This window comes from Heterocephalus glaber, unplaced genomic scaffold (assembly GCF_053883595.1).
Source record: "Heterocephalus glaber isolate CG9 unplaced genomic scaffold, H.glaber_assembly_v1.0 deba00001613, whole genome shotgun sequence".
In the NCBI taxonomy this organism is placed as follows: domain Eukaryota; kingdom Metazoa; phylum Chordata; class Mammalia; order Rodentia; family Bathyergidae; genus Heterocephalus; species Heterocephalus glaber.
In genome coordinates this window covers 587,696-613,685 of record NW_028258384.1, presented here as the reverse complement: position 1 = coordinate 613,685, position 25,990 = coordinate 587,696, and the positions used below count along the sequence as shown (strand labels likewise).

The window sequence follows — 25,990 nt, the reverse complement described above, 5'->3', positions numbered from 1 at the left end:
TGAGGGGAGGGAGAGGGGGGAACAGAGAAAACAGATTAGAAGTTATATAGGGTTGAAGAAGAATGGAAATGACTGAAAATGGGGCAGAGTCTTTAAGTGTGATAGAAAAGTTCTAAAATTAGTTCGTAGTGATGCTTGCACAAGTGTGTAAATTTATTAAAATCATTGACTTATATATTTTAGTAATTAAATTAAATAAAACTATTATTTAAATGTTATAATTCTTTTCAGCTGTTTCAAGGTTGAGACCCTCTCAAATTATTAAACTTGTGTTCTTGTGCCTCATTGTCTCCAATAATTAGGAAAATTGCCCCATTCTTAGCACATCAGATAGAATGACACGGCCTGCTTTCTTCTCTATCCACTCATTTTACTATTCTTAATGCTAAAGTATCATTTAGAAACCATGGTGTTTCTTGTGCTTACTGACAATGGGTAGATAAATTGTTTTTCTCTGCTTGTCCAATTCCAAATTCTCTATAGTTCAGCAAAACAAACTACCTTTGGAATCACCCATGCCTTTTCAGCACAATGTATATGTAAGAAAATTGATGAGCTGATTTGACTATATTTGTATGTTTGTCCAAGTATATCACTTCTATAAATTTTGTCCTTTCAACTTTTGCCTAAATGTCCGGGGCCTCTTTCCATTTTGACAGAATTTCTATCTCCCTTTTCCCCCCTCCTTCCATAAATACTACATAGTACAAGAAGTAACAGAAAGTTCCTTTTTAAAAGTAAAATGTTAATAAAAATGCTTAGCCTCTCCGGGTTGTGGCAAAGTTCTAAGGCAAAAGTCTCATAAACTGTAATACTGAACAAACAAGGACTCGATATTCATATACCTTGAGATACACAGGGCAAAGTTCTAAGCTCAGTTTTATAAAACATGCTTTCCCTTAACAGCCTGCACCGAGTGTAACAATACCACATTTTAGTTAATAGGAACTAAAATTAAAGGGTACATCCCTTGGATACAGTATTAAGATCAGCACCTGCAGACCGGACCTCGATAATTCCCTGGAGTTCACCTCTAAGGGACCCCTCCCCTTGGAGCTGCGCAAGCGTACAGCGAATTTGCTCCTATCTCCCTCTTGTCCCCGCCTCCAACATAACCCCCTCCGTCTGCCCAAGACGCAGGCGCATCTCCTCAAGTCTGGTCCTTTCCCACCTCTACTTTCTCTTTATTTCGTTCCCCCTCCTCTTCTTGCACCTCTGCAGGTTCAAACTCTTCTAGAGGAGAGTGGCGGCGATCGCGAAGTCACGTGATGAGCATCCTGCTGCCCAACATGGCGGAGTTCGACACCATCTCGGAACTGGAGGAGGAGGAGGAGGAGGAGGAAGAAGCAGCAACGTCGTCGTCGCCGCCGTCGTCGTCGTCGTCGTCGTCGTCGGTGTCTGGGCCCGACGATGACGAGGAAGATGAGGAGGAGGAGGAAGAGGAGGAGGAAGACGAAGAAGAAGGGATAGAGGAGGAGGCGCCACCCCCACGTCGGGTAGTGAGCGAGGAACATCTGCGGAGATATGCCCCCGACCCTGTATTGGTGCGGGGCGCCGGCCATATCACTGTGTAAGTGAGAAGGGGCCGTGGGGTTTGCAAAGGCAGAGATTTGGCGACAGAGAAAATAAGGGGGGGGGCGGCTATGGAGTGGGGGAAGGGTGATTGAGGCGTGCAGTTAGGAAAGGACACCTGGTCTAAATGGAGAAACCGAGTGAATAGGTGTGTAAAGGGTGAGGACAATGTGTTCATGTAGCAAATGCAGGTTTAAAGTAGGGATAGGACAGGGAAGTTAGGGCTTTGAGAAACAGAGGCATTGGGGTGAGGGTGAATCTCCTTTTTTTGTATGTATGCTGGCAAGTGAATAGTCTCTAAACTGCAGGATGTGCGAGACTATTCTTTACTACCAAGATTAGTGTCTAGTGGAAAACAGCGACTGCTGTGACATGTGACAAGAACTAGGCTTGGATTTTTCAAAACAGAGATATGTTTTGTGAATGTTATAAATATCCATCCACCCACATATTCATCCATTCAGTCTTCCTATCTAATAATCCTTATATGAATGAATACAATCATCCTTTCCCTATTTAGAATACCACTCACTCTGACGTTACTTAAATATTATACCATTAGAGGTTCAGATTGATAAGTACTGTAGTTTCAGGGGTCTCTGGTGCTAGTCAGTGTTGCTTCTTTCTGGCCCTGTGACCTTGGTGGGTTGCTTCCTATTTCAGGGCCCTGGTTTCTCCATCTGTAAAACGAAGGTTTGGAGTAGATTTTTTAAAATGTAATTGGTATATGTTTTTGATACATAATAATTATATTCATCTTGGAAAATTGATACATATACATGGTTTCTAAAACCTTGCAGCTCTGAGATAATTTAAGATACTTCCGGGGGATTTTGTATGCCCAAATACTAAATTTACAAAAATTAAATATATATGGAAATTAGTCTTCCAGGAGCTGAGGATGATTTCTTGAAAATTTATCCAGGGTAGCTTTTTTTTTTTTTTAACAAATTGAAATCACGGATCATATTTAAGAAAATAAAATGGTGGTGGGGGGACTTTATAAGATTGGTTGCAAAGGAAGAAGAAAAATTGGTATTTCTCTGTGCTTCCTTGTTTTTATTTTCTTGAATTATAAATATTTGGAAGTGTGAGTATTCCGTTATGTTCATTCTCTTAACTGGGCTTTACTGTACTTTCAAAGTAGCCCTGTGCTTTCCTATTATATTGCCTATAATTTTGATGATGGCTCAAACTATAACCTCTGACTTTCAGTTGAGTTTATATTATATGAAACCATCTAGTATGTATTACCTGCTCCATCGTATTAGCTTTTAATATTTTTTAACATGTCGAGTATTTTGACTGTAATACATTTTTGTAATCTTTGCATAAAATGTATTAACAAAGATTTTGAAATTGTAGAAGGATTTAGGGAGGCTCTTAGACCTGCTTTTTGACTAGGGAATCTTAACAAAATTTTCCTTTGTCCAAGAATTTTGCAGATAGCCTACAATATTCAGATGCCAGCTTACCATGCTTTTTTACATCTATTTCTTTAGCTAGGGGGAGGCAATTTATTACTCAAACTACTGTAATTGATTCTCCAGGGAAGGTTCCTTTCATGCATGTTATTTTACATAACCAGAGCAAAGGTATCTTATTCCAGCCCATAATTTTATTCTCCAGCATTCCATCTCCACCTGTTATTTTATAAAATTCAGACAGGGAAGGAGCAAGGAAACAGAATTTAAGTTCCCTGAAATTTATTTGGGGCCCCATTCTACTTTCCATATAACCATGGTGAAGTACTTACCAACTTATTTTCTTCATTAAAAGCAGAGCACTGACAGTTGGTATGCCCAGGCCTTTGTGAGAGGTGTAATGTCCTTCCCAGTGTTAGAATTCTGAAGTGGTGGTGCCGGTGGTAACTGTTAAATTGACTGAAGCCAAGACTGTGAAAGCACCAGCCAGTTCTTGGATCACTAGAGAATGTATAAAGTTTAAAAACTTATTTAGTTTTATTGTACACATTCTTTCACCTAGAAAACACATTTGATATTAAATGTGTGGAATTTGAAGAAAAGATTAAAAATTTAGGGGCCGGGGATTTACACCAGTGGCACCACACTTGCCTTGCAAGTGCAAGGTCCTGAGTTCTATCCCTGGTAGCCAAAAGGAGAAAAAAACGGTTAAAAATGTAGGAGAAAGTTTTGCTGAATCTGAGAAATGGGCTATGGTAGTAAAGCCTTCCTTAAATCAGGTGAAGTAATATTCTTAGGAAATCTTCAGCACTGCAAACATAACAGCAACAGCAACAATAAAATATCAACTTCCGTTTAATTTTTTCTGGCGTAGGAGTGTTTGAGTTTCCCTAAACTGTATGCCCTGTTTTTGTTTTTGTTTTTCTGTGATGCTGGAGACTGAAACTAGGGCCTTGCATGTGCTAGGAAAGCACTCTTATCACTGAGCTACATCACCAGCTCTACCCCTATCTGAATGAAAGATTTCTTATCCTCTCTCAACCCTGATTTTTTTGTATTCTCTGTGCAATGTTTATTCTGTAGAGGACTACAGTTTTTGTCAGTTCAAAATGTGAGAGCCATGACCAGTTGTCATATACATTTCAGAAAGCTCAAAGAAAATATTTTGAAGGTTTTCACTATGAAGAAGTGATAGATGTTTCAGGTGATAAATATGTTTAACCTGATTCAAACTCAGTATATCTTAAACTCAACAGTTTTTTTCCTTTCTGCAATGGCTGTATTTCTAGTTGCTCTGTTTTTGACCCTTGTACCACCATTCTGATCTATCTCTCAGGTTAATATTTAAAATCTTTGAATTATTTTGACTCTTCCTTCACCTTGAATTACCTTATGCCCATCTTTCCTAGAGCTGTGTCATCATATCTTTTGAAACATCTCTTAGATTTTTTTTTTCATATTCTTCATTCCTATTTGGTACTCCTCTGGTTTGGGTTGCCATCATCTTCTGCTTGAATTATTACCAGTTTGTTGCCTCTCCCCACTCCTGTCCATCCTGTATGCTTGTGCCAAACTGATTTTCTTAAAATATAGCTTAATCATGTCACTTTCCTGCTGCTAACCTGCACTGGATCTTTATTAGATCTAAATTTCTATGCTATCTTCCTCAGCATAGGAACTCCTCAGAGTTCAAGGAGTCCCTCCACTTATCCAAAGCTTACCCCTCCTTTTGTATCTTCCACACCCTTCTCTTCCAGCCTCCTCATAGATCTTGCCCATCAGGCAGCCCTTTCCTCTCCAGTAGTACCTCTCTCTACCTCTCGACTAGCTCACACTATAGATGTATTCAATCTTTCTGATTTTTAAAAAATGAAATAAGACAATAGCCTTCCAATACGTACATTCCCTTTAGCTATTATCTAATTTATTTTCCTTGTCCTCCGAATTTTGTAAGAGTAGCTATGCTAACCATATTTATTTCCTCTGATCTAGATTCTTCAAGCTCCGCCATGGAGGACTTGACCTCAGTTTGAGCTCACTATTACCCTCTTTTTTGCTAAGTCAATGGACATTTTTTATTCCCTGTCTTTCTGTCCTCCCTGCTACATTTGACATGTATGACTCCTTTTTGCTTGAAGACTTCTACTCCAGGGTTCACAGACATACAGGCCTTCAGAAGTAAGTAAGACAAGTCACAGAAGACAGTGCAGCCTAAACAGTGATGGGACCTTAGTTGAACTGGAAAGTATATTTCTAACCTAAAGGTGTTCACATTCTGATTAGAAGAAAATGCTTTTCCAGCCAAACACTTTAATCTCCTGATTCTCCTTGTACTTTTCAGACTTTTTTTTTTTTTGTACTGGGGATCGAACTCGGGACCTTTCGCTTGCGAGGCAGGCAGAGGAACCACTGAGCTAAATCCCCAGCCCTTTTTCAGACTATTTCTTAACCATCTCATTCAATGGGCTTGTCTTCCTTTCTTGCCTCTTAAATACCAGTGATCTCCAGCGTTTTGTTCTCTACTCTTCCTATTCTTTCCTCTCCCTAAATGATCTCATCTCATGATTTCAATTATCTGATGTCTCCCAAATGTATATCTCTGTAGCAGGCTCCACTCAGGCTTTTACCTGAACCTTTTCACTTTATGGCCCACTGTCACCTTAAATTCAATGTGTTTATTTTTTTTTTTGGTACCGGGGATTGAACTCAGGACCTTGTGCTTGCGAGGAAGGCGCTGGAACCACTGAGCTAAATCCCCGGCCCTCAATGTGTCTAAACAGAACTCAGCTTCCTGTCCCACTCTTTATATCCCCCAAATCTGAGAAATGCCTTCCAAATTTATATTCTCTATCTCAGTTGAATGTACCTTTACACACCCCATTACCCATCCTTGGTTCTCCTTCCCACTGCTAAGAAATCAGCAGATATTAATAAATATGTGATTTAATTGCCTCTTTTCCTCCCATCACTTCCCTTATGCACTCCCCTTTCAGCACCCTAACTAGTTGTTCTGCCTTCATCCTAACCACTCTTACCTTCATCCTCCTGCCTGCTGTTAGAGTAAGACATCAAAGTTCTCAAAGACTTAAGATTATTCTGTAGTTTTTACTTCACCTCCAGGAGAGAGTCTAAACTTATAGGAGTGGACCCTGCTCATTTCCTGCCCTTTCCCTCACGGCTTATATGTTTGCTGTTTCTTATCTTACTGCTTGTCTTCAACCTGGGGTCTCCATCTAAAATGGGCCAGGGCTGGGAATGTAGCCCAGAGGCACAGCGCCTGCCTGGCAAGCAAGAGGCCTTGATTTCAATTCCTGGTACCAAAATAAATTTAAAAAAAAACTGGGACCAATATCCACCTCCCCTTACCCTAGTTTTCCGTATATCACCACCTCTTACAAGTCTTCTTTGTCCACATTAAATTGTAAATGAAAATTGTAAGCTGTCATAGCAAGAACAATTTCTCATTCCCTGTGAATCCTCAATACCTTGCACAATACAGGGCATGAAGTGAGTTGAATGAATATTGGTTTACTTTAGTAACACTCAATATCCCCATTGTAGCTAAAACTATACCATAGGTACTACTTAATTGAGTCATGCTGTGGAGAGGACTTCAGAGCAGAGATATATATGGATAAACAGTGTCATCAGTTTCATTGATGGGGTTTATGGCATGACCTTACATCTGAAAGTGTTAAGGCAGCCCCTATGTGTACCCTGTCTACTTATATGTATCATCTTAATATTTTTACTTTGTAGTTACTTTAACAAGATATTAATCTTTTAACATGCAATTAATTACAGTTTCTTAAGAAGTAGAATGGCCTAACCATTGTAATTCCAGTTCTAAAATAATAATCATAAATAGATATTTGGGTTTCTTTTTCCAAATTTTAAAAATATACAACCAAATTATCTGCTATAGATTTGAGATTATAGAAACAAAAATAATGAATAGTCTCGAGGTTATTGTTTCAGAAATCCTATGCATCTGAGTGATAATATGTGTAAGTATATTTATCGCTTTTCTTTTTTTAGAATAAACATTTAGAACCATTGTATTGAGATACAGAAAAAATTACATTTCATGAGATTTTTTTCATTATTAATAGATATTACCATGCTCTTTAAAGTCTTAAAATATATGGAATTTACCCTTGCTGGAATACTGGTATAGATATTAGTAGATATGATAGACTGCCAATTCTCAGAAATTCATGAATTGTTAAATTAAAATTAATTTTTAAAAGCTGAGGTTATTAGGTGTAGAATGGAAGAAGATGACCAAATTCGTGGAACAGTGCATTTTTGCAAAAATTAGAGAGTGCTGCAAATTCTGATACTTCTCAAGTCAGAGAAAGGGATGCCTTTTCCCTTACCTATCTTTGAGGAATTATAGTAATGCTCTGTTAATTTGTGTTTATAAAAAGTGAATATTTTGTAAGGCTTTAGATTTTGAGAATAGTGAGTTTATCTATGGTGACTTGTCATTATGAAGTGTGGTGAGACATGGTTATTTCTATATAAAAAGATATACCCAGGATCTTTTTAAAAATCTCTTTGTTTTGTATAGAATAGCCTTTCATTTCCCATTTTTCTTTGGTATAATAAATACAGAGTTCAATGCATGTGCTTCAGAATCAACATTAAATGCATAGTTTTCTTGTAAAATCGTGTAACTTGTTGGCAGAATTTTACTACATAGTTTTCTTAAACAGTCTGAGCACATGAATTTTAACTTACACAAAGTTTTGAAAGGCTCATATATGTCTACTTTCAAAAAGATTAAGAACAGTGAGAAGTGTAAGGGAGGAAAGGAGAGGGAAGAACAACTAAAAGGACCCATTATTTGCTTCAATTTTCTTTACTCCAAAGAATTGTTCCAGGAAGTTAAAAATTTACATATTGAAGACATTTGACAAAGAAAATACTAATTAGGAACCATCAGCTAGGTAAATTCAAACACATAATAGAGTTTATATTTACTAAAATTGATAAAGAGAGTATGTAGTCTCCAAGTGCCTGTTTAATGCTGAAGAGCCCCACATCTTGCCCAGTGTCTGTCACAGATGAGTAATGAGTAGATGAGCTTGTCTAACCTCTGTGAACTCAAAGTTCTTAACTTAATGGTTTGTTTGTGAAATAGAGATGAGATGCTTTTTCAGTAACAGCCATTTTAACATTATTTTAGTAGATATTAAGTAAAACTGTTGGGCCTGAATATCTTTGAGTTATTCTTTTTTTGTGTTGAGTTTTTAAAGAGGAAAGTTAAATCCCTCGTGGACAAGAACAGGATTGCTACTATTAGCCAAAATTATGAAAGAGTATTGGGCTTTGCTTTTCTTTATACTTTTTGGTGTGGATATAAATTGACCCTCCATACCCACAGGTTCTGCATCTACAGAATCAACCAATTGTGAATCCTCCCCCCACCGCAAATTACATCTATACTAAATGTGTACAGGCATTTTCTATTCCTTAAACAATACAGTATAGCAACTATTTACGTAACATTTACATTTTACTAGTTACTTTAAATAACCTAGAGGTGATTCTAAGTATATAGGAGGATGTAAGCAGGTGTATGCAAATAATACACTGTTTTAATATAAGGGCCTTGAGCATCCAAGGATGTTGATATCCAAGTTGGGGCCTAGAACCAGTCTCCCACAGATACTGAGCACTGACTGTATGTAGGTAATAGGGGAGTATTTTATGAAGTAAGATGCTGCTTTCTTTACCATTTCTAATATACTTTTTATATTTTAGAAAAGACAGTTCCTTTTTCCTTTTTATATTAGAGAAGAAAATTGGTAATGATAATTCAGCAAATATTTCTTGAGAACTTGAGCACTAGAGGTAAGTACTGTGAAGAATAGAGATAACAAAATTCAGGCCTTATTTTTCAAAGCTACCAGGATAATCGCCTTTAAGATATTGATATGGAGCAGCAAAGAAAAAAGAATATTTTATTACTTGTTGAATTATATAGTATAGATTGGTAGTGCATTCAAGGCATTACAGGAGGGGTTGCAACTTGACTTGAGGCTTGGATACTCTGTAGGATTTAAACTAGAGAGAGGAGACAAATGAACCACATGAGCAAAGACAACAGCCAGAGTGGCAGTGGGCAATGGAAAAGAAAGAATCATGAGAATGATTTTAGAGGAATAAGTGACAAGACTTAGGGACCACCTACTTTTAAGCAAGGTGCAAAAAACAAGAGAGAGAAATGTGCAAAAATGATTCCAAGATCTAGGTTAAAGGAAGAGTAATGTGCCATTGATAGAGATAAAGAATTTGAAACTGGTTTCCAAGAAAGGGTAACATTTGATTTTAGATGTTTCAGTTGAAATTGTAATATTTTCTAGCAAGATATCCAAATGAAAGTTTTCATTATACATTTGGAGATGAGGGACTAGAGTCTCTTTGAAAATATGTATCACTAGAGATAATAGAACGGATGGTCGTCAGTGTAGAAGGAATTGTTGAAAATATTAAATTCAGATAAATTGTTAGAGTTCCCTTAGAAAAAGAAGCAGATGAATTAAAGTTAAGTTTTGGGAAAGGGTGTGTGTTGGGGCAGAATGAAAAGAGTGAGAGTGTTAGGAAGAAGGGTGTAATCAACACTGTCATGGCTGCAAAGTTAAGAGAAGAATTTTCTTCTTAGAAGAAGATATTGAATTTGGCAATAAATAAGACAAGGTGAACTTGTCTTTCTGAATGAATTTACTGAATGAAAAATTATTTTCTGTAAAATGACCACGTCAGAAATAAAATTTCAGAAGATTAAGAAAGGAAGGGGTAATAGGGAACTGGATAGCAGAAAAGTTCATTTGTTAGGTGGACAAAGTGCAATGAGAGTAAAGCTAAGAGTTTTTTTAAAAAATAAAAATACTCTAGCTGGGCATGGTGGCGCACACCTGTAATCCCAGTACTAGGGAGGCTGAGGCAGGAGGATTTCTGTGAGTTAGAGGCCAGCCTGGGCTACATAGTAAGTTCAAGGTCAGACTGAACTACATAGTGAGACCCTGTCTCAAAAAACAATATTCTAAACATTTTGATAGTTATATCTGTATCTATCATATATTTGATATCTAGTAAGGAATGGTAGCTGGCAAAAATTAAAATGGTAGCAATCTCTAATATAGGTAGGATCATGTTATTGACACTGAATCTCAAAAGCATTTAGATAAAATGTAGAAAAAATATATATATATGTATAAATATATACTTTAAAATATATGTATATACATTCTAAAAATGAAACATACATCTATTTTTTGTTGCACAGTAAGAATGTACTCTTTGTGGAATAATGAATGACATCTTTTTGACTAGTGATAAAGTCACTAATGACTTAAGTGAAATATGATTCTTGCTCTATTAAATATTTGTTGTTATTGATGGCTGAGTTAGCACATAATTGTAAATATGTTTATAACACTAGAGTGTCAATTTCTCAAGCAGTAGATGAATTGTCATAAAAAAGTCATGCATAGGGATGACCCAGCTTGTTTTAAGTTTAGCTGCACTATCTCTTTGTGCAGATTTAGTATATGTGCTGCCAAAGTGAGCACTCTGTGTGCAGATTTAAAGAGAATGTGTGTTTGTATACTGTATTTTCATTGCATGTTTTAGTGACACCTAATCAGAAGTAATGAGTGACTTTTTAATGTAGCTAAGTTCTATTTACAATTGCCAGTTTGTTTTCTCTACTATTTTAAAATAATAGAATTTGGTTTAAAATATATTTTCAACATGTCAGGTGTAGTATATTTATAAACAGATATATATCTTGCCACTAGTTGCTAAATATAGTCTTTGTGCTTAGGACTGGGTTGTGTCCTTGAAATCAGCTATGAGCATAAATCATGCAAAGAGAATATGAAATTTCTGCATAGAGTTTTAATAAGACATTGAACTCCTGACATTTTCTTAAGAGACCCTATGACTAAAATGCCATAAATCATCTGTTATTATGCTTCAAATTTTTATTAAACACCCACTAGATAGAGTCCAGTATGCTACTGGACATAATGGAAAATAGCAAAATAAATAACCCACAGTTTCTGTTCCCAAGGAGCTTAAATAGGACAGAGAAGATGTAATAGTTGGGTCATCATTTGAATTTTGGTTCTCCCCACTTACTAGATAAATACATGACTTGGGGCAATTCATTAATTAATTTAAATTTTTTTCTGAATGTTAGCTTCTTTGTTCAAAAAATGGGAGTGACAGTACCTTTCTTGAAGGCTTTTAAAGTTTTGAACTCATGTCGTTATTTAGCACAGTATCTAGCCTGATAAGTACACAGCTATTGGTAAGTGTTATTGTCTTTCTCACATGGAATTCCATAATGATTACCAGTGTCTTGCCCTTTTTGCTTACAACTTAGTATCCAGTAACATAAAATTATAGTCACTGCAATATGGTATCATTTAAGATTCAAGAAGTGACCTATGGTATCCCTACTGAAATTAACAAGTAGGTGAGCAAAGGCTTATTGAAACTTTTTTGATTTCTTATTACAGATTTTAGTGTGCATCCTGGAAGAGAAAGCCTTAGAGGCTAGGATCTGTTTTCTTAAAATTGATTGAGAACATGAAAGCCATTCATAAAGATCAACCCTTGAATATATGAAGAATAACTGGTCACAGATTATCAAACTCTATATTTCCGAAGGCTGCATTAATGGAGGAAGAGGATACTTTCTGTTGGGAACATTTTTCATGCATACACCAAAGTAGAAAGAACAGTATAATGCTTTCCCACATACTGCCTGCCCATCACTGAACTGCAGTAGTTAATAGTTTTAATGAAGAAATATTTTGGTAAAAAAGTATGACATTTCCAGCTCTATTATAGGTATTTCTCCAATTTATTAATTTTGAATCTCATATCATAGGTGTGGTTGAAATCCTACTTTAACATTTGCTCTTTTTGGACAACGGTTGCTATTAATTTGAATTAATAGTTAAAGATATATTTTCTGTAAATGTCACTGAAGATATTTTCATGACACACTTTTTTCAATTTAATGTTTTTAGGACTTCTTTATCTATTTTAATTAAGTGTATTTTAACTGGTGTAAAAAAACTTAAACATTGTTCATGTTTAGGACACATTTGAAATCAAAAGACCAAAAGAAAAATGCATGGGTTTGTAACTTTTTTAGGAAAGCGAAAGGGTTAAATATGCTGGATAGAATATATTTTGTTCTTTGTTTTTAAGGTTTGGCTTGAGCAACAAGTTTGATACTGAATTTCCCTCAGTTCTAACAGGGAAGGTAAGTAGTAGTTTGCTTTGAACTTTCTCATTCTAATGCATTTAGCATTATGATAAGTGCTTTCTTTGGCAATGAAGTCAAATCGCAGGAGGCCTCTGTTCTTGAAAGGTGTGTTGAGAGTGATTGAAAGCTGTCTCTGACTACCAGCTTCTGACCAGTTATTTTATCCATTGTTCATTAATGCTGACCAATATTTCTTTAGATATTTAGCTTTTCCAGTTTTTCCTCTTTTCCCATTACAAGTAGCTATGATTGTTTCCATTTCCAATAATTTCCAATGTTTGTTAACAGAGTTATATTCTTTAACCATATCACTCTATTATTTTCAATGTACTCTATGGTGTCAAAGAATATGTACAATTTTTAAAAGAAACTATATTTGAAAAATCCTGTTAAAACCGTAATGCTAACTTTTAAGCCCAAGGGAACATTTTCTGCCTAAAGAAGTTATTTACACCCATTTATTACTTGAAGAAATATAAAAGAAAGAAGCCATTAGATTGCAAAATATGCATTAATTTCCAAATGATGGATAACTGAAGGTTTGGGTAATTGAAATGGTAATTTGAGGTTAAAAGCTGTTAATTTTTACATTTGGAATACTATAATTTAATGTTTCTATTTAATAATTTTTAGTTCTATCATGATGATATTTGTCAGTATAGATTTTAGTTTTATTTCAAAATTATTTCATTCTCTAAAGTGCTATTTTTAGTGTTAAAATTTTTCTCATATCATTAGTAAGGAAAGCAAGGTACACAGTCTGGTAAGTATATTTCAATATATGAAATGGAAGAAATCAGCACATTAATAATTATACTTTGTGTATACAAGAAATTCTAGAAAGAAACGTATTTTACAAAAAGAAAGTCTAGAAAGATATACATGAAATGGAAGAAATAAGCACATTATTAATTATATTTTGCATAAAGAGATTCTAGAAAGATACATGTGAAACTAATAAAAGTTTTTGCCATTGACAGAAAAAGGGGACCAAGATGGATGGAGGGAAGGGTGGGGATGAGGCTACTTTCTGAACCTTTTGAACCTTCATTTACATCTAATTTGTTCTCTCACCTAAACTGGTTGAGAATGAGATATGTTGCTTCTACTAATATTAGCTCCTTTTGTCATGATGCATTTTCCAGGTGTTTGCTCTTTTCATTTTTAGCCTAATTGTAATTTTCCCTCCAGCCACTTTGGGGATTGGAGGAAGAGAGAAAGATAACAGACTTATTTCTTTTTTCAAGAGATATGTCTGAGATCATAAGAAAATGTATTTAACCCTGAAAAGCAATTTATACTTTATTTGCCTCATTTTCCCCTGAAAAACTGGAGCTAGCTTGACACAGAATATAATAAACAAGCTTTGTAGTCAGATCTGGGTTGCAATTCACATTCTTTTATGGCTACTGGCTATTGGTCTTGGGCAAGACACTTCTAAGACTCAGTTCTTATGTGAAAAATGGCAATGATACTGATGGTTACTTCACTTCTTAAAGATTAAATATTAGTGCATAAATGAAGTTTCTAGTGTATTCTCAGATACTTAATGATTTCCTAATGTCAGTTTGGGCTTCTCTTAACTATTCTCATTGTATCCTTTTACCCTGATTATTTCTTTCAATTTACTCCCTGGCTTTCAATTTTTTTTTGGTACTGGGGATCGAACTCAGTTCCTTGCGCTTGCGGGGCAGGCGTTGGAACCACTGAGCTAAATCCCCAGACCTGACTTTCAGTTTTTAATTGCTCTTGCCCCCTTTTCTTTATCTGAGTTATAATTTATTCTCTAGTTCTACTACTAATTTATCCTGACTGTTGACCCTTTCTACCTCTTCTAGCTATAACATCAAATCCTTCTGTACAATAATAAGCATAATTCCTGTGTCAGTTAACTTTTGAAAATATGTGGTCACTTCGCTTTTTAGGACCCCAAAATTTTGTGGTGTGGGTCTTTGGCCTCAGTCTCTAATACATTCTGTTTTCCTACCCTGGTCATTTAGGATAATTCACCAATTGAAGTAACAGCTTAGACTTAGATGTGTTGTTATAGAAATTAATCAAAAATGTGATCTACAAATTAAACAGCCATGAATATATCTCTTGAATATAACATTAGTAAAATGATGGTAAATTCAATACTAAAATTAAGAGAATGTGAAGTAAAACATCTCCAACAAAAAGGATATTCTTTTTGTTTCCCTTGCTATTGCAAGTTTTGTCTGGACAGTTACATCTAGCATTATTATTGGCTTCCTTTTTATAAGTTTGAATTACAGGTCTAAGAAATTCTAGAAAATGAATAACCTAAAAAATGACAGTGAATGCAGTTGCCTCGTGTAAGAATTACCTGATTTAGGAATTGGCCAGTTTCATTTGTTCAAGGAATCTTTGTAACATCTTTTCACACCTCCTCATCTCTTCTCAGGCTTCCTGAAACTAAAAGTTTCACTTACTCAAAAGATACTACAATTGGTTAAATTAGAGGAGGAAGAATGGTAAGCTGCTTTTGGCGTGCCTTAATGTAACCTAAATGATATGGATAGCTGTTCTTACACACATCCATTCTTTTCAGGTAACCATGTTTTGTGGCACACATCATAAAGATGTGTGGGTATTTATTCAAGTGTGTATCATCTTTAGTGTGCCAAGTTTCCCTTGTATTGGATAAAGCATATATGATACTGTGGTAGTTTTCTTATTGTGGAAAACATTAGACAGAATGCTAAAGGTCAGTTGTTGTTTGGTTGATTGATAGACAGATTGATTTGGTGCTGGGGATTGAACCCAGGGCATGTTGCATGGTACCACTGAGCTACACCCCCAACCCTTAAAGGTCTGATTTTTAAAAATCATATGGCTGTAACGGGCCCCTCTGCATACTAGAGGTAAGAGCCCCCTGGCTTGCTCCATGTTAAGCTGACTTGGTGTCTCTTTGTCATTCATTAACAACCCCTCCTCAGTGAGAACAAAGTAGCGGGTCTCTGTCCTGGAACAAGGCCTGCCAGCCAGGTGAGGATTAGATACAGGTCAACATACCACCACTCCCACCACAGAGGAGGAGGCTTCCAGGTCAACATGCCACTGCTCCCAGCGCAGAGGAGGTTAGTCGCCCCAGTCGAAATGAGAAGACATGTAAACAAGCCTCAAAACCAGACTTCCAAATCACCTACAGCAACCCCAAAGGGAAATGAGATGGAATACTCAGATACTCAACCACCTGGACTCCCTGAAATGGCAACAGAAGAGGATCTGGAAAAAATGAAATCAGAAATAATTTCTCAGATAACAGCAGAAATTGTGCCCATAGTGCAAGACATGATTAATAAATCTAGAGAAGACACAGATAAAAAAATAGAGGAGCTGATGAATATGATGGAATCCCAACATGGGAAAAAGATGGAATCCATAAAACAGATGCAAATAGATTTCCAGGAGATGGAAAACTCCATTGAAAGTCTATCCAGCAGAATGAGCCAATGTGAGGACAGAATTTCAGATATAGAAGATATGGCTGCTATTAGAGACCAGGGAAAGAAAAATTGCTTCAAAATTGTAAGGGAACATGAGAAATCAATCCAGCAGCTATTAGATGATGCAAAGAAGAATAACATGAGACTGATCGGAGTCAATGAAGAAACAGGAGAGAGTGCAGATGACATAAAAAAAACTGTTCACAGAATTAATGGCAGAAAACATCCCAAGCAGGGGAAAAGAACTTGACATACAGATAAGTGAGGCATATAGAACTCCAAGTAGCTGTGATCAAAAAAAATCTACACATAGGCATATAATTGTTAAGATTCCAGAAACCCAACAGAAGAACAAAGTTCTATAAGGAGTTAGAGAAAAGAAACAAATCACATACAAAGGAAAGCCCATCAGAATCACAGCAGACTTCTCAACACAAACCCTCAAGGCAAGAAGAGCTTGGAGTGATGTATTCCAAGCCCTAAAGGAAAACAGCTTCCAACCCAAATTGATGTACCCTGCAAAACTATCTTGCATAATTGATGGAGAAATAAGATACTTTCATGACAAAGAGCACCCTAGGAACTTCATGAATACCAAACCAGCACTCCAAAAAATTTTAGACGGTATCCTAGGAAAAGATGAAGATCACAGCCCCAAGAAGCCCAGCAAAATGAATCCATTGGATACGACAAGAAATTAAATGCAAAGGGGGAGAATCCAACAAAAAGAAAAAGTCATGACAATGATAAGTCAATACTTATCAGTTATAACCATCAATGGTAATGGTCTCAATTCACTAATGAAAAGAAATAGGGAGAATGGGTGAAGAAGCAAGATCCAACAATATGTTGCATACAAGAAACACACTTAATTCAAAAAGAAACTCATAGACTGAAAGTTAAAGGGTAGGAAACAATATTCCATGCTACAGGAACCTGAACAAAAGCAGGAGTAGCTATTCTTTTTGCAGATCAAGTGGATTTCAAACCAACACTGATTAAGAGAGACAATAAAGGACACTACATGCTTGTAAAGGGAACAATCCAACAGGAAGAGATGAGAATCATAAATATATATGTACCAAATACTAGTGCACACAACTATATAAAACAAATACTAATGGACATGAGAAGTCATATATGTACTAATAGAATAGTAGTGGGGGACCTCAATACCCCATTGTCACAAATAGATATATTAACAAGACAAAAAATAAGTAATGAAGTACTAGAACTCAATCAGTCTCTTGAACAAATGAACTTAACAGATGTTTGCAGAGTGTTCCACCCGACAAAATCAGAATACACTTTCTTTTCAGCTGCACATGGGTCATTCTCCAAAATAGACCACATACTCGCTCATAGAACATATTTAAGTAAGTGTAAAGGAATTGAAGTTGTCCCCTGTATATTATCAGACCATAGTGCGATGAAATTGAAGGTCAATAGCAAAAGAAACTGCAAAAATTTCATAAATACATGGAAATTGAACAACACACTTCTGAATACCTAATGGGTCACAGGAAATTAAAGAAGAAATCAGACAGCTCCTTCAATTAAGTGACAACATCAATACAAAGTATCAGAATCTATGGGACACAATGAAAGCAGTCTTATCAGGGAAATTCATAGCACTGAATACTCATATTAGGAAAAAGAGCAAGCCCAATTAAACAACCTGATGCTAAACCTCAAGCTTCTAGAAAAAGAAGAGCAGAACAAACCCAAAGCTCATACAAGGGAGGATATTATAAAGATCAGGGCAGAAATCAATGAAATGGAGAGAATGATCCAAAAAAAATCAATGAAGCTAAGAGTTGGTTCTTCAAAAAAATAAACAAAATTGACAAACCGTTAGCCAACCATATCACAAAAAGGAAAGAAAAGGCCCAAATCCATGCAATTAGGAATGAAAAAGATTTAATTACAATGGACCCAGGAGAAATCCAGAGGATCATCAATACCTACTTCCAGAACCTATACACCAATAAGATGGAAAAAAACGAAGAAATGGACAGATTCATAGATATGTTTGAATTACCAAAGTTGAATGAAGAAGACCTAAAAATTCTAAACAACGCAATATCAATCAATGAAATTGAAAACATAATTAAAACCTTATCAACTAAGAAAAGCCCACATCCTGATGGCTTCACTGCTGAATTCTACAAGACATTTAGAGAGGAACTACTGCCACTACTGTTTAAACTCAATGAAATTGAAAGGGAAGCAGTACTTCCAAATTCATTCTTGGAAACAAGCATCACCTTGGTCCCCAAAGCAGACAAAGATCCAACTGAAAAAGAGAACTATAGGCCAATCTCAGTAATGAACATAGATGCAAAAATCCTTAATAAGATACTGGCAAATAGAATGCAGATCATCAAGAAGATCATACACCCTGACCAAGTGGGATTCATCCCAGGAATGCAGAGATGGTTTAACATACGCAAATCAATAATACACTATATCAACAGAGCCAAGGACAAAAACCATATGATGATCTCAATAGACGCAAAAAAAGCATTTGACAAAATCCACCATACATTTATGATAAAAATCCTACAAAAATTGGAATAGATGGTCTCTACCTCAAATTAATAAAAGCCATCTATGAAAAACCAACAGCCAATATCATACTAAATGGTCAAAAACTGAAATCCTTCACACTCAAATCAGGAACAAGACAAGGATGTCCACCATCACCACTCTTGTTCAATATAGTTCTGGAAACAGCCACAGCAATTAGACAAGTGAAAGAAATAAAAGGAATAAAGACAGGAAATGAAGAAGTCAAATTGTCATTATTTGAGGATGACATGATACTCTATATAGAAGACCCCAATAACTCCACCAAAAGTCTTCTAGACTTAATAACCAAATTCAGTAAAGTAGCTGGATACAAGGTGAACACACAAAATTCAATAGCTTTTCTGTACACAAACAACAGACTCACTGAGAGAGAAATAGGGCAAACAATTCCTTTCACAATAGCATCCAAAAAACTGAAATACCTAGGAATCACCCTAACAAAAGAAATCAAAGACCTCTTCTCTGAAAACTATAGCATTCTGAAAAGAGAGATTGAAGATGATATCAGAAAATGGAAAGACATCCCTTGCTCCTGGGTAGGGAGGATCAACATAGCGAAAATAGGCATACATACAAAACTGCTATGTAGATTCAATGCAATCCTAATTGAAATCCCACCAGCATACTTCATGGACCTTGAGAAAACAATCCAAAAATTCATTTGGAACAAGAAGAGACCCAGAATATCGAAAGCAATCCTAGGTAACAGAGACATGGCAGAGGGTATTACAACCCCCAACTTGAAACTATACTACAAAGCTACTGTGATAGAAACAGCATGGTACTGGCAAAGAAACAGACTTGAGGACCAGTGGAACAGATTAGAAGATGCAGAAACAACTCCAGACACATTCAGCCATCTCAGCTTTGACAAAGGAGCCAAACACCCTCACTGGAGTAAAGATAGCCTCTTTAATAAATGGTGCTGAAAAAATTGGGTTTCAACTTGTCAAAGATTAAAACTAGACCTTTATGTCTTAACATGCACTAAACTAAAATAGAAATGGATTAAAGATCTAAGTATTAAAACAGAAACGCTGAACTGGCTGGAACACAGGTTAGGTAGAACTCTTGAAGACGTTGTAGGAAAAGATTTTATGAACAAAACCTCAGTTGCCTGTGAACTAGCACAAACAATCAGTGGGATCTGTTCTTACTAAAAAGCTTCTGCACAGCAAGAGACCACCAACAGAGTGAAGTGACAACCCACAATGTGGGAAAAAATCTTCACCTGCTCTTCCTCAGACAAAGGTCTACTATCTAGAATCTATAAAGAACTTAAAAAAAAATCAGACCTCCGAAATTTAAAGACCCAATGAAAACATGGACCTCTGAAATGAACAGACATTTCTCCAACAAAGAAGTAGAAATAGCAAATAAACATATGAAAAAACGTTCAGCATCACTGGTCATCCGAGAGATGCAAATGAAAACAATGCTGAGATTCCACCTCACCCCAGAAAGAATGGCTGCTATCATGAAATCAACCAATAACAAGTGCTGGCAGGGCTCTGGGAAAGAGGAACCCTGCTCCACTGCTGGTGGGAGTGTAGACTGGTGCAACCACCTTGGAAATCAGTATGGAGATACCTCAAAGAACTAGGACTGGAAATCCCATTTGACCCCGCTATTCCACTGCTGGGTATCTTCCCCAAAGAATTACAAGAATCATACCACAATGATATATGTGCACCCATGTTCATAGCAGCACCGTTTGTAATAGCTAAATCTTGGAAACAGCCCAAATACCCATTATCTGGTGACTGAATAAAGAAAATGTGGAGTTTTAAAAATAAAATGGAGTACTACTCAGCCATGAAAAATGAAAAATTAAAGACATTTATAGCTAAATGGATGCACATTGAAGTCATACTCTTAAGTATAATAAATAGGACACACGTGTATATACTGAGTAGTTTCTCTAGTGTGAGAAACTGAAAGTGTAAATAAGGACTAAAAGGTATAATAAATAATGTGAAATAGGAAGAAAAGGGGCAAAGGCAATGGGGAAGTGGAACAAATAGGGGAAAAAAAGAAGGGAATGGAATTAATATGAGAAAATGAAAAAATGGAAACAAAGTCTTTGTAAATAGGGTGTAATGGAGGGGTTGAAGTTAGGGCAGGGGAAGGGGGAAAAAATAAGAACCAAGAGAGGTTATGTAAAGGTGCAAATTTCCAATGATGAATGTCATTATATTGTATACCTAAAATGCACCAATAAAATAAAGTTTTTTAAAAAATCATACGGCTGTAACATTAATTTTATTCCTTTTTTCTTTTTAATGAGAAAGTTTTTTTACCAGTAGGCACTTTCATTTGTATAGGTTTCTTTGGATTCTCAAAATGATTCCCCAGTAACTGGGATAAGAGATTTTATGGGAATGTAAAAACAAAAAAGGAAAAAAAAACCCATCTGAATTCCAGTCTTTATAACCCTTGGGTTAAAATATTTTCAAATAAATAAATGCAATAGCTGAAATATAAAAAAACTGTTCTTCTAAAATCAGTCTTCCTAAGCATGAGTGAATTTCTACATAGCTTTTATGTCTGCCTGAAGTAAGCAAAATTGCACAGTGAATTCTGAAAACCTTAAAAGTCTTTTGCCCAGCTTTGTGGCTCAGTATTAATTTTTTGCTTCTTTTGTTTCAATGTTCATAATCTTTTATTAGGTTCAGAAAAGATTGTTTTCACTATTTCACTAAAGATAAATCCTCCTATCATGTTAGAGCATATCAAGGAATATATGCACATGGGTTCTGGTAATCAGAAAATGAAAGAACCATAGAAGTTTGGAAAAGAAATTAAAGTGTCCGGCCCTTACTTTGAAACAACTGAATACTACAGTATTATTGGGAGATTAATATGCAATGTTGGGAATCTTAAGCCATAAAATTTGACCATTACTATTTATGGCAAGTGATTGACAGGGCTGTGTTCCCCACAACTGAAGCAGGAAATCAGTCCTGCTGGGTTTTGCTTAGATTTTCTTCTGTTTGCAGCATCTCCTGCTTCCTGTTGTAAAATATTACAACCCTTTCCCTCACCTTTATGGTTTTTTTTTTTTTCTAAGAGTTAAAGTAATGAAATGCTTTTTTACAACCTACTAAAGTAAGTGGCTTCCAGCTAACCTACGTTACTAGAGATACTCAGTTATATGGAAGTAAATGAGTAAAATGTTATTTAATTCTGATTCTACACAGTTGAACATTTATTTCACATCATTTAAAATTGAGAGTTAACTAATTCTCATTTCCTATACCTTTGTCTCTATTTTATGACCTTTATTGTAATTCAAATACAGGTTTTGTTCAGATAATTTTGGTCTCCTTTTAAAGAAAAAATGCATATCTGTTGTTTGACATTCTGTTAAAAGTTTTTCACTGTATTTGTCTTATGACTTCAAAAATTTGAATCCTCATTTTTAGTAACTAGAATATTTTAGTTTTTTATTTGTCCATGAGAAGAGTACAGACAGACTATTTGTTGTAAGTGGAAAGTGATGGTGATAAAGAAGGAAAATTGCCACATTTTAGGAATTTTTCTTTGCACTTCCAGAAGCATTTAGAGTGACACATAACAAATTTTATATACCTTGACATATAATGTATTTCATTCACAACGTTTTAAATAAAAAGCCAGTTTTCCTTTCCATCTTTCCTTTTTTTCTCCTAATTTTAGTTTCCCTCACATTTCTAACTCTATTCTTTCCTAGTGAGAATAATTTGCCAACTTTTTGTTTGTTTGTTTTTGAGACAGTCTCTCTGTGTAGTTCAGGTTAGCCTTGGACTCACTATGTAGCCCGGGGTGGCCTTGAACTCATGGAGATCCTCCTGCCTCAGCCTCCTGAGTGCTGGGACTATAGGCCTGTGCCACCATGCCCGGCCTAGAATTTGATTTTCTAAGACTCCTTGTAAATGTTTTTTTTTTCTTTCAGACCGACTCATTTCTGCATTTATCCTCACCCTTTACTTTTAATATCTTTCATCTGTACTTGTGCTGACTTTTAAATAAAAATTTAAATTCTAAGTCCTTTTATTTCTTAATGGGCAGAGCTAGTAATTTTATGATGTGCATGAGTTTATATCGTAATTTAACATTTTAAAAAGTGTGGTATTGATTCTGGATACACAGTTTAAAGAGATTTGATAGTAATGTTGTTACAAATTAGTAGAGGTAAATCTATAAACATATTTTTCTTTATTTAAACTTCTACTTGGTTACTCAGTAGTTCCCTAGGAAGAAAGAAGTTGAATATTGCATTTTTAGAGAGGCGAATCTTACCATATTAACAATTTGGTATCTTGTTTTTATAAAGAATGTGAAAGGGCTGGCAATATAGGTCAGCACTACGGTAGAATGTGTGCTTACCATACACAAGACCACGAGTTCAATTCTTAGCACCCCAAAAAGAAAAAGAAAGGAAGAAGAAAGGAAAAGAAAAAGAACATCTTCTCTGAAGAACTGAAGAGCAATGAATCTACATTCAAATGTAGCACATTATCCTTTGGTTTATCATATATAGTAAAATTGTAGAGTATTAATTATATAATCAAACTCCTTTCCTCAGGTCCAAGTCCACACAAAAGTGAGCTTTTCTTTTCTCCAAATCTATTCAGAAACATGATGTATAAACTCCCTTTTTCAAAGTATTCTAGTTTCGAAGTTCTTTATAAGATATAATTTCCATTCTCAGTATATAAAACAAAAGCTTTTTTCTGTTTTATAGATGCAAAATTGAAGCTAAGAAAAATTAAATGATTTTTTCTGGGATTTTTCTTAACCAATAAGAACTTGAATCCAGATCTCTTCATTTATTATCTAGTGTACTTAGCTTGTTAGTATTTTCTATTTTCAATTATAAGGAATGGTTCTCTGAAGTTATTTTTATATTTTCCCCAGAGATTTTTGTCATTTAATTGAAATTATGTGTACACAGTGATTGTCATTGGATCATGTTGCTGACAATCTAAATGGAGAATGAAACGAATTTACTTGTCCTGTCCAAACTACATTTTAATCTTTACAATTCCACAAGTGTTGTTTATTAGGAAGAAAGATTTATTGGACTAAGCAATTAAGCTTATTGGGTAACATAAACAGATCAAATAAAGCTTATATACTTAATATTTTTATCATAATAGTGCTGAAGTCTGTGATCATATATCCTTACATCATCAGCTAATAAGTATATATTTTATAGTGTTGCTTATAAGGCATCTCTACTAAAAGATGAAAATGTAATAAATTGATTCTTCTAGTACAATTTTTTTTGTTTGAGAGAATAAAGCCCTATATTTATTGATACCTAACATACCAGTTGGGTTTTTATTGTACAGTAGCTTAATTTTCTTAACAATTTCATAATTTTTCCTTTTACAGCCAGATGCTAAAAATTTTTCCCATAAATGTAAAAATCTGACCATGTTCTAAGTAAAGGAGAATCAGATTTCTGATCCAGAAATATGATTTTACTGAAAGCAAAGTATTTTTAGTATGTCTTTGAATTGTATAGTCTTCAAGCAGAATTTTGGGTGTAAATCTAGTTATGATGTCTTTAGTTTTCTCATTGTTCACAACGAATCACAAGCAGCCACTTCCAGGAATGGAGCGGTAACTAGAAATATTAAATTTGTATATTTTAACTTAAATTTGTAAATTTCAAATTTGTATATGTCAACTTTCAAATACCTGTTTTATGCTGAATAATATTAGGCTGCTTTAAATATAATTGCTAGGCATTATCTTGTTAGTATAACATTTCCCTGCAAACAATGGCAAATGTTAAAATTATTGTGTAGCAAATTTGCCTTCGAGAAAATGTTTAAGAGTTGCCTTTTAAAAAGTAGTCCAGGAATATTGCTAAGGTCTAATTTTAATTCCATTTCTTCTGGAAGTATTTGAGTTTTTATTGCTTTATGCTTCTACTCTTACTTAACTTTAAATCAGAGTACCTAAAGACTATAAACAGTATTGCCTTAATATTGAGAATATTTGGTAACAAAACTGCTTAATGAGTATCCTTAACCATTAATTTTATTGCTGTCATTTTATTGTTAGTCATTTAAGAAGATTATTTTTGAACATCAGGCTAAGATCTTTGAATATGAAATTGTTTTATTTTCCAATGTTTTTCAAGAATGTGATACATATTTATGGGTGCAGAGGGGAGAAAAATAGACATTTGAAATTCCTTAAAGTATTTGTAATAGGACATTTTTCCTTAGATTTAGAGATAAATAGTGGGGAGCTTCCCACAAACTGTTAAAGATAGTGCCCTTGTTGTAGGTAGCTCCAGAAGAATTTAAGACCAGCATTGGCCGTGTGAATTCATGTTTGAAAAAGGCTCTCCCAGTCAATGTGAAATGGCTGCTTTGTGGATGTCTCTGCTGCTGTTGCACACTGGGTTGCAGCCTGTGGCCTGTTATTTGTCTCAACAAAAGAGTGAGTATAGCCATTTTATTGTATAACAATAATAAGAGCTAATGTTTATCTAACACTATGTGCCCAGAACTGTTTCAGTATACTTTACATGATTTGTTTTTAGTTCTATAGTAGTTCTATAGTAGTCCCAATAGTAGTTTATTTTAGAGATAAACTCAAGGGCAGAGAGATTAAGTCATTTGTATAACCTTTATCAATACTTTATCATTTAATATGAGTTCCCATCATTCTAAATAAATGTGGTATAATCAGAGTACTTAAGTAAGCATAAATACAAGTGAACTTACTCTTTTGTCAAAATCCAAGACTATGACTTAAAACATTTTTAACCTGTAGGTATGTGGGAGAGCTTCTTCTGATCTGAAAAAAAGGCTCAAGGGAGAGAAACTTACAAAGTTGGGGGGAAAATTCTTAGCCTTGAACATGTTACAATATTCTAACAGAATATTACTAGTTATGTCATGAATTTAAGCATACTGTTTTAATCTTGTGTTGTTTAAAATTTCATTTTTGTTTTGGGCATGTTTTCCCACAGTGGGAAGACACCTTTAAAATGTGTGATTGAGGTCAACATGGATAGTGAATTCATTTTATCTGAAGTTCTTTTCCCAGTACCATATTAATGTTTTCATTTAAACTTTTAAATTATTAGCCCACTAAATCAGATTCCAAATGATAATATCTCGTGGAGGAATAATTGTTGTTGCAATTACTTCACTAAGGTGAAAAGTATTCCCAAGAAATACTCATCATTTTTTTCCTCTCCAGTTTTCTCCTACCTTTTTCATGTCTACTTCAAAAAGACAAATACAGTAATAAACTATTACCAGCATTCTGACTTTTTTAATGGAAAAATGCTAACCACCAGTAGGTCAGAGCTTTACTTTAAGTACAGCTTAATTTGTCTTAATCAGTCTTCTCAACCAGCTTTCTGTAGTTTTTTAGATTTCTTAATTGTCATATCTGTCTTAAAAGCTATGACCAATAAATCTTACCCACTTCTATCATTTTAAAAGCTTCAGTGTGAATTAATTGTGGTTGGAATTTCTCATCATGTAAATATAGCCAATTTCAATTACTTAAGAACAGATTTGTTTTTTATTTTAATATTATCTAAGATCTGTCATTTTTCTTTGACCTATGTGTGCTTTGTCCATTTATGAATACTTCCACTAGAGGGTTTGAAATAAGGAGAAACA

The 25,990-nt window shown here is 35.1% G+C and overlaps 1 protein-coding gene across 4 annotated transcripts in view; it reads left to right on the top strand.

Annotated features, from left to right (window-relative positions):
- Positions 1–1,066: 1,066 nt before the first annotated feature.
- Positions 1,067–25,990, top strand: part of Chic1 (cysteine rich hydrophobic domain 1) — a 92,688-nt gene continuing 67,764 nt past the window's right edge. Inside the window, exons 1-4 of one of the 4 annotated variants that reach the window (XM_087196588.1) lie at positions 1,067–1,570; positions 4,989–5,174; positions 12,231–12,285; positions 14,714–18,526. In XM_087196588.1, the coding sequence (XP_087052714.1) occupies positions 1,269–1,570; positions 4,989–5,174; positions 12,231–12,285; positions 14,714–14,722 (552 nt within the window). In that variant the 5' untranslated portion in view covers positions 1,067–1,268 and the 3' untranslated portion in view covers positions 14,723–18,526. Of the gene's footprint in view, positions 1,571–4,988; positions 5,175–12,230; positions 12,286–14,713; positions 18,527–24,635; positions 24,792–25,990 lie in introns of those variants that run through there. The other 3 variants (XM_087196586.1, XM_087196587.1, XM_004867502.4) reach the window with 3 other exon arrangements.